The sequence below is a fragment of the Quercus robur genome, chromosome 12, assembly GCF_932294415.1.
Source record: "Quercus robur chromosome 12, dhQueRobu3.1, whole genome shotgun sequence".
Lineage (NCBI taxonomy): Eukaryota > Viridiplantae > Streptophyta > Magnoliopsida > Fagales > Fagaceae > Quercus > Quercus robur.
The window spans coordinates 2,552,569-2,568,898 of NC_065545.1; the positions used below are offsets into that span (position 1 = coordinate 2,552,569).

The window sequence follows — 16,330 nt, forward strand, 5'->3', positions numbered from 1 at the left end:
TAAAAATAATGATGATGTGGAAAATTGTGGGAGCTTCTACGGCTTCGGTTTTATTTATATATATATATATATATATAGATTACAGTGTCTATTACAATCTACCAACGTGTTCTTAATTGTGATAATAAAATAGTAAAATCATCATTTAAGACATGAAGTGGTTCTTTCGCTTTTTGACAGCCACAGTTTTTTTTTTTTGAGAATGTTTGACCGCCACAGTTAATAATTGAAACAAATAACTGAACAAGACTACAAATAAAACGGTTTGATAAATTTAGCACTTTAATGGACCAAATTAATTTGACACTTAATATATATACATACACTAAAGTTGTGATGAGAATCTCGGAGTGAGAGTGTGATTCCTTTGGCTTGATAGTTTAATCCAATACTCTTATTTTGATGGATTTTTTTTTCTTTTTTTAGGAAAAAAAATATATATCAAAGAAAAATTATTTTCAGTCACCAAAAATTAATCTTTAAAATATAGCTTATTTTTAGAGATTTTCTTGCTAAAAATTGTATAAAAACAATTATATTTTATATCATACTAAATAAAGGAAGTTAACGAGATAATATATTATTAAAAACAACCCTATCTCATTTTTAAGGACATTTTCAACTACAGAAAAATAAGATTTTGTTTTTTTTCAAATTCAACCAAACATAAACAAAAATGAAATAATTTTTTTTTATATTAAATAAAAAATAAAATTTAAAAATAACTTATTTTTAAGAAAACATTAATATTGAAATAAATGAACGTGACCACCCAAAAATAAAACCAACACAAGAAAAAGTCACTGGACCTATTAAAAAACATTAGCAGCCATTCCAGTCCAAAAAACATTAGCAACATAAGAAAAGCTGATTGGACCAACAAACAAGAGATGCCGTAAAATCCCGCCACCTGTTTTGCACTTAGAACCTCGGGCTATGACCATCCAAACAAAAGTCAATAGTCAATACGACATCCTTTCTTCCCTTTTTTTTTTTTTTAACAGTAGCCAGTAAAGTAAAAAACTACTGCTTTTAAAAAACCAAACCCAAAGCCCGGCCACCTGTTTTCCCCAAAACCAGGTCACAAAATGTCGAATCTGACAACCATTAACCTCGCGCACATTTTTTATTTTTTTTTAAAAAAGAAGGTTAATGTTTGAGATTTCAATTATTTGACAATTTTTTTTTATAAATTTTTAACGTGACGCATGATTACTAATAATTAATAAAAAAATAATATTAATGATAAATCTAAACAAAAATTAATAAAAATATTATAAAATAATTTGTATCCGGACCATATAAAAAAAAAATCTAGCGAGCAGGTTAGCGCTGTCTAATTATACTATTTTATAGCAATAATTGCTGGCGAATTCACAGTTAAAACTCAAACCGACGTCGCATATTCCTCTCTCCTCACTCTGCCACTCACACAATTCACATACCGTCAACTCTCGCATCGCTCTTTATAAATAGTAAACACTTATAATTCTCTCAAATCTGAGATTGATAAATTAGAAAAACAAACAAACAAACAAACACAAAAAAATCTCGGAGTCTTCTCTGGTTTTCTTTGGTTTGGTTTGGTTTGGTTTGGATGGGGAAGGGAATGGAGTGCTCTGAAAATTCGCAAACGAATATGAAAGTGATTCATGGCGAAGCTGGTTACGTTCTCGAAGATGTTCCTCACCTCACCGATTTTCTTCCTGATCTTCCTGTATCTGTCTTTCTCTCCTTTTTTTTTCCTCTGAATTCTACTTTTTATTTATTTATTTATATATTATTCCTTTAGGTTTTGATCTGGTCCTACCGAGTAGTAACTAACAGTTATTGTTGTTGGATCAATGTCCTTTTCGCTGAGTAATTTAATCTTATAAAAGAAAAAAACTAACAAATTTTACCGTTGCACATTGCTCATTGAAACATTGGACCCTATATGTTTTTTTTTTTTTTTTTTTTTTTTTTTTTTTTTTTTTTAAATTTTAAATTTTGTGATCAATATATTTTATTCTGATGGATGCTGTGTTGTATGGCAGACTTTTCAAAATCCATTGCAATTCAATCCTGCTTATTCAGTCGTTAAGTAAGTAACAGCTTTTTGTTTTTATTTATTTATTTAATTTTTAATTTTTTTATATATATTTTTTACTGGTTTTGATTTTAGAATAAGATATATTTTTACAAGGATTTTTCATTGATTTCAGGCAGTATTTTGTTAATGTGGATGATACAGTTGCTCAGAAGGTAGTTCTGATCTCTGCATCATTTGATTCAAATGCCCCTTTTATAGATTGTGATTAGTGCACATTTAAATTTGGTTTTGCTCATAATACAGATTGTTGTTCACAAGGATAGCCCAAGAGGGGTCCACTTTCGGCGTACAGGACCTCGCCAAAAGGTATTAAACTTCTTGATTCTTGTCATATCTGAATGCTGATGATTTTAAATTTTTTTTTTTTTTTCAATTATCTTTATGCTTTGTTTGGTTGGATTTTATGTTAGTGACATGTTTATTATGCTGCGCAGATCTATTTTGATTCGGATGAAGTTCATGCCTGTATTGTGACATGCGGTGGTCTGTGCCCCGGGCTCAACACTGTGATTAGGGAAATTGTTTGTGGCCTTTATCACATGTATGGTGTCAATAAAATCCTTGGGATAGATGTGAGTAATCGCATTAACTGATGCTTTGCTAAAAATTTGAGTTATTGTTATGATTTTTTCTTTGCTTTACGTGTTTATGTTGCTTATAGTTTTCCTAAAATGAGTCACATAGTTGAAAATCTTTAGGTAATCCAATCCTTCTCCCCATTATTGCCAACAAAGGAAAAACAAGGGTAAATGTGAGACAAGAGTCAATTTCTATGAATTACAATGAGCATATAAATTTTTACATTTCATATTCGAAAATAGACTATATGTGAATTTAAGATGATCAGTCATATGCATGTCATTTATATAACCTTGCAATAATGCTAGCTGGAAGGCATAACAACATAGGAGCCAGTGGTTCCAATTAATTTAAGACTGAATGCGGCAAAAGCTACGTCCATGAGGAGGACCATTTATTAACATGTATTTATTAGAATTTAGAGCTACTAGTATTGGTTTTAGTATTGGCATTGGCTTTTGGGTAACACAGGCAGTACATGCTTAAGGCTTGTAGAAATTTAGAAGATTCTACTATTACTGAATAAAGAAAAAATATTATAAGTGCCATATCAATATATTGCAAATTTTTTCATAGTAAAAAATTGATGCCTTCCTCTGTTATTCTAGAAGCTCTGGGTGCTTTATTTTTCCTTTTAGAGCAATCAGTTTTTTTTTTTTTTCCTGAAATTTTCTATATTCTGTGCAAGTTGGTGTGACCTTGGTTTGTGCTGTGGCTGCCATTTTTTCAGTTGTCCTACGGCTTTTAAGTTTTAACATGCTGACCTTCAACTAATTGTCCCGAGGATGCAGGATAGGGCCATATCAAGAAATTAATTAGAAAATAATCAATTCTGGATAAGTCCAAGAACCAAAAGCGTAAACTTTATGTCCCTATGTTTTCTACCTTCATAGAGGCTTGTCTAGGTTGGGCAACACCATTTTTTAATATAGGTTTTGATTATCATCAGCACCTTGCCCTTGAAACCTTTGCTTCACCCTAGAGTACAGTGTTGATGGTGCATGATATAATTATGGGTTATTGGATTTTTTATGCATCTAAAATTATGGAAACTATAAAACATATGGAAAGCAGACAAGTACAGCTCCTGGACATATACTTGCGCATAACACCATATCTGAATAAAAGTTACATCATGGATTAACACTTAGGGGATTTGTACCTGGTGTCCATTTCCAAGTGGTGTTAGAGGTCAAGGTCTTGAACATGGATGAACCTTGTTATTAGAACATGTCTTAGCAATACAGGATTGGCAGATAAAGTTTTGATATGACTTTTAAAAAGAAGGAGAAAAGGGGAGGAAGTGTTGATATTTCTTATAGCTTAATGTTTCAATCTCATAATTTGGGATTCACTTTGTAGCTCAGTGGCTGACAGAAGATTATGTTTGATGTGTATCTAGGGAGGATACAGGGGTTTCTATGCCAAAAATACCGTTCCTTTAACACCCAAGATTGTTGATGATATCCATAAACGTGGTGGTACCATCCTTGGGACATCGCGAGGAGGCCATGATACCTCAAAGATAGTTGACAGCATTCAGGATCGTGGGATTAATCAGGTGTGGAAAGTGTTTTTATTTTTATTTTTTATATTTCAATTAATAATGTTGCAGTGATTTTTGTATAATCAATAAACTTAAAGTACATTTTATATATTTTTTTGAGCCAGGTACACAATTCCTTAGGTTTAAGTATTTATTATTTCTTTTAATTTTCCAGGTTTATATAATTGGAGGAGATGGAACTCAGAGAGGAGCAGCTGTCATATTTGAGGTAATTAAAGTTAGCAAATTAGAGGCAGTAAGAGATCTTGGATAGAATGGACTTAATAATGTAATCTTTTCTCCTCAATTTTTGGGGATGTTGAATGTGATACTTGAGGCCACTCGATAGAGGATGTGGCTAGCATCTTATTTTCAGATTTCTGCAAAATGTTAGATCTGTGTCAACCACAATTTATCACCAACTTCACCTGATCTTGATCATTAGCAGCAAAGTCTCTCTCTCTCTCTCACACACACATCCCCATGTCTACTTATAAATAGATAGATAAATACACTATTCTTCTTCAATATTAGCTTTTAACCTAACTTTTACTTTGCAAGTCCAGCTGATAAAATACATAGTCAAGAAACAGTTTCCTAAGGTTTTTCACACACACATGCATAACAATTAAGAGTCACTAACTTGAATGGTCTGCCAGAGTTCTGTGATAATTTCAGGTTTTAGTCATTTGATGTCTACTGATGTTCCTGGGCTGTGCATAGACATTATCAAATGCTCTTAGACTCTTTCTCCGTAATTCTAACATCTTTTATTCTATTTATTTCGGCACCCTTGTCCTTGTGTCTTTCTCAGTTACCAGAAAGAAAAAAAAGTATGCATCTCTGTTACTGTATAACACTGTTGTTCTCTGTATCTGAATGTGTGTGTGTGTGTGTGTGTGTGAGTGATTGTTCTACTCTGAATGTAAAACATAGGGCTTTAGATTTTTGACAATCTATGAACCTTCCCTTGTTTTTGAGGGATTGACCTGCACTCTCTTGGCCCATTTATAAGTGTTTAGTTTGGCTGACCATCCTTTCCTTTACCTGACAGGTCACCATACTCTGCCTAGAAACTGTAATTTATATAATGAATATAATATATGTTCAATTTATTATTATAGTTTACGTAACTTCTTCTGTAGAGTTTATCAAAGCATTAATTATAACATAAACAATGATCAGAAATTTTTATTATCAACCTTTCCTTTCATAGAAATATTTAATATGTTATGAAATATAGAATAATAATGAAGATAATGGGTTATATGCGTTGGATCCATATTACTGGTATCTTAAATGGGTTGAACTTGAGTTTAAGCTTCATTCATGTTATCATAAGTGCTTAACCTACCTGACCTGACACATAGCCAACATTTAGCCCACCGTCATACTTGTGGCTTAGATATTAAAATATTTTAGTTCCAATGGTGCAGGAAATTAGACGGCGTGGCCTTAAAGTTGCAGTTGCTGGAATTCCTAAAACCATAGATAACGACATTCCGGTTCTTATTCACTCCACTTAACCATACTAAATCTAATTTTTCTCATCTTTTTTTATGTACATTAATTCTGGAAATAACTTAGGTGGGACCTTCCATTAATTCAGGTTATCGACAAGTCCTTTGGTTTTGATACTGCGGTTGAAGAAGCTCAACGAGCCATTAATGCTGCCCATGTTGAAGCTGGAAGCTTTGAAAATGGTCTTGGTGTTGTAAAATTAATGGGACGCTACAGTGGTAAGCTCTGTGTTTGTCTTTAATATTCTTGTGAATTTTAAAGCTTTGCATTTATGATTTTAATTTATTTATACAGTATTTACATATTTGTAATCAATATAATTTCTCTGTTTTATTGATGCAGGTTTCATTGCTATGTATGCTACTCTTGCCAGCCGGGATGTGGATTGTTGTCTGATCCCTGAGTCTCCCTTCCATCTTGAAGGAAAAGGTGGACTTTTTGAATATATTGAAAAACGACTCAAAGAGAATGGGCATATGGTAATTGTGATAGCTGAGGGAGCAGGGCTGGATCTTCTTTCAGAGAGCTTTCAAAATACGGACTTGAAGGATGCTTCGGGAAACAAGCTACTACCAGATGTTGGGCTATGGCTATCTCAGAAGATCAAGGTATCTCTTGTGAAATGAAAAATCTCTTAAAATTTTTATCAATTTTGGATTTAAATTTCTTTTATCTAATTGGTTTATGGTTGAAGCATGGACATGTTATCTATGTCCACATTATGGATGTATAAAATATATAACCTTGGGGTTTACACAATGAAGTTATTATGTCATCATCTACAGAATATATGGCTCATTTATAAGTATACAGGATTTGAGGTTTTAAGGTCAAAACTTTAATTTGACTTTTTAAAATATTTTAATATTAATGAAATAATATTTATTTAAATTTGTATATTATAAATTTGTATTGAAAATAATACTTTTTGCCTTTGAGATACAAAATACAAAATAACTTTTTGTATTTGGATTTTACTAACATATCTTTTACAATCGATCATAGATACTCTACTTAAGCTTGTGATATAATTGATATTAAGTAATTTTTTCAATTTTAATTTTCAAAAAAAATTTCTCCAAAAACAAAAATAATAAGTATTGTGAGAAATTTTGTAGCATGCATGTATTGAAAAAAATAAAAAAACCTAATCTTTTATATAATCAATAATTTTCATATTACATTGGGGTCCTGGAGATGGGGAAAAAATGCAAAACCTACCTGTATTTTCTTTTGAGAAAAAATAATTATTATCCTAAAGTTTTTGGCATATTTTTGTACAATTTTTGGGCCTCTGTGTAATGGGGAACTTGGAACCCTTTTTGTAATTTGGGTGTTGTTTGGGGGGGGGGGGGGGGGGTTTGTTTCTAGAATCTTCTTGTAAATTTTTGGGGCATGGGGGACCTAGGCTATGAGCTGCCCTGAAGTATAGATTCATTAAAGAAAAAGAACACTCGGCTCAACTACAAGTGTTTTCCTTGCTGAAACTGCCTACATTATATTTGAACACACACACATATATATATTTAGAGAGAGAGAGAGAGAGTTGGGTTCACGTTGCATTGACGAAACTTTTGGCAATGGTATACCATTCAATAATTTTCTGTTGGATGCATGTTTTGACGAAGCCACTGTTAGATTACATTTTTTCCTAATACCCTTCGTATTGGCAAAATTTCAAGATGATCAGAGAACAATAATTATCTCATCTATAAAAAGTTAAAATTACAATGTTTGTTTGTTTGTTTGTTTTTTATTTTTTATTTTTTTAAAATTGTAGGAAAAACATGAGTTTGTGGATCAAATAGTAAATAACATCCAGTTAATATAAAATTTGGTGTGTATGTTAAGAAGAATGAAAACTTATAACCTAATGGGTTAATTTTTAATATATTAATTAAATAAGAAGTTATTGAGCAGTGTAACATTAATAAAGAGTTGTACTAGTTGTAACTTGGTCTTGTCAGTCACACACACACACACGACACATGTATTTATACACAGACATATATGTGTGTGTGTGTATATATATATGTATATAATATCATATTTATCTCATATCCAGCTATGTTGTATTCTACCATTTGAAGAATTATATCATCAGCTTATCCATATTGTAGTTTCTGTATGCCATATTCATAACATGCTTCATCTTCTGTACAATATCATGCAATGTTTCATAAAGTTTTGCTTTGGATTAGATCTTAGTAAGATTAGTAACCTGAGCTGCTGCGTAGTATGGTGCTAGATTCATTGAAGAATTCTAAAAGAAGTGGTTAATATTTTACTAAGTCATTTTCTTTACTCCTTTGACATAGCAAGTAATTGGCACAAGTTTCTGCTGCCAGATTCTTTTGTTCAATCATCTGGTTGCAAAAAGATGCTAATTATATTGTTAGTGAAGAGATCCTAATATTATCCTCAGTTTTGAGATATTGTTTTTTTTTTGGAGGTTCAATATAGATTTCTTTTGGTCTATTAACAGTCTCAGCTTTTCTTGTTATAGGATTATTTTTCAGGACAAGAGAAGATGGTCATTAATCTTAAACATATAGGTTGGTGGCCTCAGATTTTGCTTCTTTTTGTGTGTATTTGTGTTTTCTTTATCTTCAAATGAGTCTCTAATTTGATCTGGATATTTTACAACTATTTTATTCTAATAAGTTAATCTTGCAGATCCTACTTACATGATCCGAGCAATTCCAGGAAATGCTTCCGACAATGTCTACAGCACGCTTCTTTCTCACAGTGCAGTTCATGGTGCAATGGCTGGTTATACAGGCTTCGTAGTTGGGCCAGTCAATGGCAGACATGCTATGATTCCTTTCAATGTATGTAATTCTGTCACCCTAGATGAGCACTGTATTATTTTGTATTTTAACATCAACGGTCTCATTTTGACACTAATTCATGTTGTTAGTTACTAATTATCTGTTTTAATCTGAGCATAAAAGGAAGTGGTGTTTGAAACCAAGGAAATGACTTATAAAAAGAAAATATAAAGAAAAAGGTTAAATGGTGAATGTAATAAACTCTTTTATGTGCTGTATTTCTTATCTTTACAAATTATCTTGACCTCTGGAGGTAACCTTCAAGATACCTCTTCATACACTTTATTTCCTGCACGAGTGGTCATTCCATTTCCATTGAACAAAAATAAATAAAATAAAAATATTATATTGTTTTAGATAAATTTTTATTTTTGATAGCTCTTTATCTTCAGTTACATTTTCTTTCTTGCTTGTCACTCTCTTTTAATGAATATCTTCTGTTTGACCAAAGTCCAAAAGACTTACTAGAGAGATCTTTTGTCTGAATTTTTTATATACAGCGCATCACTGAGAAGCAGAACAAGGTTGTGATTACTGACAGGATGTGGGCAAGAGTCCTTGCATCAACCAACCAGCCAAGCTTTCTGAATCCTAAAGATTTCATTGAAAAGGAAGAACCTCAAACTCAAACCCAGTTGGAGGATGGAGGGAAATACTAAAGATGACGAGTCATTGACTAAAGATATCCCAGAGCATGACATAAAAAGAGCACTTGACATCGTCTTTATACCTGTGATAATCAGTGGCTACTCTTATCAGTGCCTACCCCTCTTAGTTGCTATGAATCTGAATATGGCTAAATTGTAGAAGATTTATTTTTATTTTGTAGTCCCGTGGAGGTTGCTTGGGAAGGTTTCCCAATGAAGTTATATATGTTATTTTTATTTCAAATTTTATCGCCCCATGGTAATTTAGGTTGAGGTTCCAATTTGCTTCCTTGAAGGGCGTGGAAGCAAATTGAAGTGTCTGGCTTTTTCTTTTTTTCTTAAATTGAAGTTTCTGGCAGTACAATTGTCCTTACCCTTTGTAAAATTATATGGTGCAATATGATATATGTTTTTGCCTAATCAACCCTAAAACACGTACATCAGGCAAAATAGAATTTTGTTACAAATAATTATTTTCTTATTCCTCTCTCACTGTACCCAGCCCCAAATAAGTATTTTCCTAGACGGACAGTTATCTCTTAAACAAGTCCCAGCTTGTGATTCAGATAAATGCTTTTTTTTTTTTTTTTTGGGTTAAGGGGAAATATAAACAGAGCTAGCTCACCATATCAGTGACCAGCTTGTGATTCAGATAAATGCTCTCTTTTTTTTTGGGTAAGGGGAAATACAAACAGAGCTAGCTCACCATATCAGTGAGAACAAAGTTAGAGGTCCTATTATACACCACCAGCAGCATCTGTATTAACAAAATACAAAACATCAGGACTAGGAGGATTATCAAAAACCAAAAACTCCTCAGCCATGTTGCTGCCCATTCTTGCAAGTGCATCGGCGCACCTATTCCCTTCCCTGAACTCATGGACCACTTGGGTCTAGAGGAACCTGCTTAGCACGTATCTGCAATCATTAAGAAGAGGAAGATACGGTTTTTTAGAACCACCTGTGGAAGTGATGAGACTGATCACCACTTTAGCATCCAACTCCACAACCAACCTCTGAACTCCGATGCCTAAAGCCAGCTTCAATCCATCTCTTAAAGCCTAAAATTCTGCAACAAAACTGGAGGCATGCCCAATGGATCTCAAAAAACCTTTGATCCATTTCCCATCACAGTCCCTAATTAGACCACCACCCCCTGCCTTACCTGGATTCCCACTTGAAGCACCATCTGTATTCAATTTTAACCACTCTACAGGTGGCTTGTTTTATTTCACAGGTAATTTCTTCCTCCCAGATTTAGCAATGCAATAAAAATACTCCCTTGCCTCATTAATACAGAATCTGTGAAGGTTGTTGCGGTGTTTCCAAATGTTCCAAACAGCAAGAGGAAAAATTAAATTCCAAGGAATAGAGCTGCGATGGATTAGCTTGCTTTGGCAGTTTGCTTGCAGCCAGTCACTCACATTATGAATAGGCATAGAGGAAATCCGAGGAGCATGAATTTCAGCCCAGAATTGTCACGCAAAACTACACTCTCTAAGCAAATGCGCAATTGACTCATCTTGCTCTCTGCATAGCTTGCTACAATTCTAGCAGCCAAAACCTCCCTAACTGGGATGCTATTATGCTATAAAAAGCTAACAATTTTTATTATCTTGTCACCTTTTATTCTTTCATAAAAAACCAAGCGCATTGTTTGGAACATGCACGAGAGTCATAATAAATTAGTAATGGTTTTATTTGTTAATGCGAATGATCTAAACGAGGAAGTTTTGAATGAATTTAAATAATTAAATAACACAAAATCAAATTCTTTTCTTTAGCTAATAATGGAAATATATATATGGGCAAATTAAATCATCTTCAAAGAATTGTTTACAGGACAAATTCATATTATATATGAACTGTTTATGACACAAATGCACTGGATAAGACTGAATCACTTGTACAAAACATGCTACAGTGACCCCTTAAATGGGAAAATACCAACATCTGGCAAGCTGATTAACCCCTATATATACCAGAGGGCTCAGCATTCTGAACAATCCATGGATGTTCAAGAAGCTTGTGTAGTGGCAGGCGCTGAGAAGAATCCTTGACAAGCATCTGTTACGGAAAAAGGGAGGAAAATCAGGCATAGCATATCTTTTAAAAGAAAATTTAAAAAACTTTAGCTAAGTAGAATAAGCGCAAAGCAAAAAAGTGGAACCTGACTAATAAGGTCCTTTGCAGCAGAAGAGACAATTGGTTTAGGAGGGAACTTAAGATCCACCTGCACAATCCTGTATAACAAGCATTAAAGGCAATATGAAAATCCATTTAGGAGAAACTTAGATTTTACAAGGAAAAAGATTTTCTTTAAACATCACCAATTTTTTAGCATTCCACACCTCTCTCAACAAAAAGCATTAATAGTGGGTGAACAAGTGAAGACACTAATTTTGATCATGTTGATGCATTCTACAAGTCACGCTTACCTTCTATATGTGTCTGAGTGTTCCTTAGCCTCAAAAGGAGGGACCCCATAGAGGAACTCATAGCAAAGGACACCAAGACTCCAAATATCCACACTTGCGTCATGCTCAACACTCTCCACTGTTAGGCAAGTATTATATAATGGAAATTAGTTATCATATAAGCTGCCATGTAAGGTAATTCTCAAACATTTAAAACAAATTAACTTTTTGACAAACAGAATCAATTTGAACCCAGAACTGCATCATAAAGATGAAACCAAACATATAATATAATAGAAGTCGGAAATCAATGAAGAAAAGTCCCTTGTGTACATACCCATCTCAGGAGGGAGGTAATCAAGTGTACCACACATGGTTCGCCTGCGATTAAATGTATGCACTGACCACCCAAAATCTGCAATTTTGAGTTCACCCTGACAAAGAAAACCCACAATGACTTGATTAATACAAGGGTACATCCAGTAAGGACGAAGAGGAACAAATAGTGGCTAGAGGTTGGTCATCACCTGTGCACCGATTAAAAGGTTTTCTGGTTTAATGTCTCTGTGTATCACGTGCTTTCCATGGCAATATATAAGGGCACGGGCTAGGGATGCAACATACTGTCTCATGCGCCATAGGCACACACAAAAACTTCAAATTAGTCATGCATAAAAGATGAGCTGAAAACATAAAGTCCTTGCCCCCTACTATACGTTATAGAATAAGATGTGACAAGTAACAATACACTACAACAATATTTTCAATAGTTTTGAACCACTATTTAAGGAACTTCGCCTTGGTAATGTAAACAAAGCAGAGGAACCAAAAATTAGGTAGTAGCTAGTAAAAACCTTAAGATATACTTTAAGAATTAATGGGAGGGGAAACTAATGGAAGTAAAATGAGAGCATGGCAAAAAAATAACTTACAGTAGCAGAACGTCTTTCACTGAAGTATTTACACTTCTGTAGTTCCTTGTAAAGTTCACCTTTGGCCGCATATTCTAATATCAAATAAACTCTTTTCTGCAAATAACCGCTTTGCAATGGTTAATCAGCATCATATTTTTCCACTTCAAAATTCATGCTTCACACAGAACAAAGGAGCTTAAGGTTACTATTTACCTGATCATAGAAGTATCCATAGAGGCGTAAAATATTGGGATGTCGCAGATGACTTTGTATTTCAACTTCACGGCGTAGCTGATGCTCAACCTGGGACTGTTGCAGCTGGCTCTTGAAGAGGACTTTTAGTGCCACAATATGATTGCTCTGTTTCAGCAATACATAGAGATCAATTAGGTAACATGTTTGCAAAGAAGTAAACCAACAAGTACCAATAGGTGATGTAGATATTAATCAATACAAGATATAGACATACTGCCATGAAAACACATTCACCAATCTTCTTGATAGATATTTTAGAAACAAAAACAAAAATCCAACTGACCATCATTCTTGGCACACTTAGGGAAACTTAAAAATTGAACAATAAGTTAAATTCATTTTTCATTTCCTCAAGTTCCTAAGGAGACTTTCCTTAGCAATGGCACAAAGACAAAAGAAACAACATAAAGAGTGTTCGGATTTGATAAAACACAGACTACTACTACTTTAAAAGATTTTAAATTCCACAATAAACAAATCACATAATTAACATATTAAATAACCCATAATTACTGAAAAAAAAAAAAATAGTTGGTAGAATTAGAGAATTATCAAAGCACATGAGAACTAACCCTCTTTTCTCTTGCCAAATAGACGTGACCGAACTTTCCCCTTCCGAGGGGCTTTCCAATGTCGAAGTCATTGAGTGTCCATCTTCTTTTCTCCACTGATGAAACATCTGAAGAGGCCTATATAAATGAAGCACAGAATTAAAATTCCTAGTAATCACCCATTACCAAAAGATTTAACAAAAATTAGCAGATATATTATAACAGACAAATCCTAGATTAAAATTTTTTTTAAAAAAAAATTATAAACCAACATCCCAGAACCTCAAAATCTGCGAACCCTAACCCTAATAGTTTAAATTTGTGGTGCTCAAATTTTACTTATTGAACCAAATCAAACCACAGCCCCCCAAAAATCCATAACTCCATGTGATTAAATCAGCCAAAAAAATAAAAACAGAGAGAATTTGAACTCTGTTTGTTTCTCGGGAAAGAATGAGAGAGTGTGATGAAGAGACCTCGCGATTTTAGGGATTTTCCTCCATTCCTTCCCGAAAACCAAAAAGAGGAAAAAGAACAACAAGAAGAGACCTCGCGAAGAAACCCTTGCTTCCAACCCAGGGAGGTTGGGTTTCAAAAGCCCCAAAGATTGAAAAATGGGATTTCTTCCAAATTAGACCATGAAAATTTCTTTGCATTTCGCTAAAGAAACAACGAAAAGCCATTAATTTTGACAAATCAAGCAAATGGGTAAAGAGAATTCAGATCTGAGAAACAAAGAAACCCAACCCAGCGAATACAAATCAAAACCCTAATAACACAACTTAGAAGCATTTTCTTCCCTAATTGAATTACCTTCTCTTGCTGTGGGGATTCTGTAGCGATCGCCATTAGAGAGAGAGAGAAAGAGAGAGAGAGAGAGAGAGAGAGAGAGAGAGACTGAGATGAGATGAAGAAGATGGCGAACGAGGAAAGAGAGAGTGGTGGATGGGAGGGTTTTGAATAAGCTGTAATTACAACGGTCGAGTTCGTAGGAGCCGCCACGTGGTCCAATCCCGCTCTCGATGCTTTTTCAAAAACTTTTTGGCATTTTCTGTCTTTTCTGTTTTTTTTTTTTTTTAATCACATGGGGGTAGGAGCGTCCCTGAGGTTGAGCAGCAGTGGATCCTAGAAGTAAAATAGAATAATGACAAGGATTTGCTGCATACAGATCAACGGTGGGGCATGGGGTTGTGGTGTCCAAATGGTCAAAGACGGCTATGATTAAATATTTTAGGTGAACCCACCTAATAAAAATCCCAATAGAAAGTATTGTATGAAGAGTAAATATTACTTAAGCAAAAAATAAAAAAGAAGAGTAATATTATCTGTCACAAATTATTTTATAAAATTTAAACAAAATATTAATTTTACAAATTTTTATTTATTCTCATCTGAACTTATCATTGACCTAACTTTTTTACTTTCTAGTAAACAATTAAACACTCATCACATTTGCAATTTATAAATTGTTTTTGGAAAATAGTTTATGCCTTTGGCATTTTCCTTTTATGTATATCGATCAATTACCTTAAACCTCAATAGGTTTGGATAAAAAAAAATTTCAAATGTTGGATTAGTTGCTCCCAAGATCTCATTAGATCCTAGGTTTAAACCCCCTCGTTTTGGGGCCTTCAAGGGATTCATCCCTTGGGTGTGCTAGAAGATCTCTAAACTTGAGTTTGGGGGTAAAACTAAAGATTGACTCAATTCTATCAAGTTTCATGAAGTTGGAACTATTGTTGACCCTCGACATATAAATCGTTGTCTAATTCGAAGAGCATAAATCATTGGTCAGATCGGTTGAAACCACGAGAAAAATCTTGTGAGCAATCTTGCTATCATTGACTAGGATTTTGTTGGGCTTGAGCATTGTGATTTAGTGAAGATCTTGAGATCTCTATCAAAGGACACTACAGAGGAGTAGACATTTGTCAGACTGAGTGATAGAGAGAGAGAAAATTAGGTAGTGAGAAACATCTAGATAGAAGAGGAGTAGACATTTGCCACACTAAACTTAGCTTTATTTTCTTTAAAAAGGGTTATCATCTAAATTATAGTGGTCAAAAGATAGATATAACACAAAATTGATTTAAAAAAAAAAAAAAAAAAACTAAAAACAAAGTGGATATAACAAAGATAGGCCTTTATTGTGGATTTAATTGGCTTAGATTATAAAAGTATGTATTATGTAGACACGTGTTCAATCTCATATCAAGGCGTTCACTACATAGATTTTAGGATAGAACAAAGTTTAGCTACAAAATTAGTTGTAGCCTAAGACTACAACCTTACTCAATAAAATAAATATTATTAAATATTTTGAAAATCTAACCGTTAAATTGCATGTTCTTTAAACTCTTAATACACATGTTAAATTTTGTTTCAATCAGATATTATTTACTATATGATCTATAAGCTTATATTTTATGCATAATTTTAAACTACAAAAACTTGTAATTTAAACAATTTATTGATAACATAGCTTCTGATCTTTAATTTTTTAAAATTTTTGCAAGTATGAAGAATATAAGAAGAACATGTCATCCAATGGTGGATTTGTCAAAATTCACCTCCAATAAAAGATATTAAGTAAGATTGTAGCCTAACATATATACATGCGCAATTATAACAAGCCATAGTTATAGAGATTAGATGTGATAAAAGACAAATAATGACGCCATAAAAGAGTTTTGTATTTGAAAATATTTGGCATAAAAAATAGGCAAAAATTCAAAGTACACCCTTTAACTTTACTTTGGATGAGCTGTAATTATCATTATATATATATATATATATAAATTAATGTGGGCCTTTAATTTTTACTAACATTTATGTCAACTTAGTGAATGTGTTGATTATTGTTTATAAAATTGTCATTAAGTCTAATAAAAATTAGGGTAAATTGCAAAGTACACCCCTAATGTTTGGGGGTGATTGAATTTTACACCCTAACGTTTCAGAATTTTGATTTTACATC

General features: G+C 33.3%; 2 protein-coding genes across 2 annotated transcripts; one reads left to right on the forward strand and one right to left on the reverse strand.

The window, feature by feature from the left end:
* The first annotated feature begins 1,391 nt into the window (after window positions 1–1,391).
* Window positions 1,392–9,636, forward strand: LOC126710417 (ATP-dependent 6-phosphofructokinase 6). Its single transcript, XM_050410861.1, is given in 14 exon segments — window positions 1,392–1,717; window positions 2,037–2,083; window positions 2,205–2,244; window positions 2,336–2,398; window positions 2,527–2,664; window positions 4,074–4,232; window positions 4,393–4,446; window positions 5,654–5,722; window positions 5,827–5,956; window positions 6,081–6,346; window positions 8,245–8,293; window positions 8,415–8,569; window positions 9,070–9,216; window positions 9,218–9,636. Coding segments are annotated over 14 exon segments (1,596 nt in total). The 5' UTR covers window positions 1,392–1,597; the 3' UTR covers window positions 9,377–9,636.
* A 1,383-nt stretch (window positions 9,637–11,019) lies between these two features.
* On the reverse strand, window positions 11,020–14,320 carry LOC126710418 (serine/threonine-protein kinase Aurora-1). Its single transcript, XM_050410862.1, has 9 exons — window positions 14,167–14,320; window positions 13,375–13,491; window positions 12,761–12,907; window positions 12,566–12,661; window positions 12,161–12,256; window positions 11,971–12,067; window positions 11,655–11,772; window positions 11,387–11,459; window positions 11,020–11,283 (listed from the first exon to the last, which is right to left on the reverse strand). The coding sequence occupies exons 1-9, from the start codon at window positions 14,200–14,202 to the stop codon at window positions 11,182–11,184; spliced, it is 882 nt and encodes a 293-aa protein (XP_050266819.1). The 5' UTR covers window positions 14,203–14,320; the 3' UTR covers window positions 11,020–11,181.
* Window positions 14,321–16,330: the final 2,010 nt, after the last annotated feature.

Excerpts from the sequence above, each read along its gene's own strand:
- LOC126710418 (XM_050410862.1), bottom strand. The coding sequence starts at position 14,202 with ATGGCGATCGCTACAGAATCCCCACAGCAAGAGAAG. Across the intron at positions 12,257-12,565 it reads GTGAAAGACGTTCTGCTACT|TATGTTGCATCCCTAGCCCG; the intron begins GTAAGTTATTTT and ends CGCATGAGACAG. Across the intron at positions 11,284-11,386 it reads CAAAGGACCTTATTAGTCAG|ATGCTTGTCAAGGATTCTTC; the intron begins GTTCCACTTTTT and ends TTTCCGTAACAG.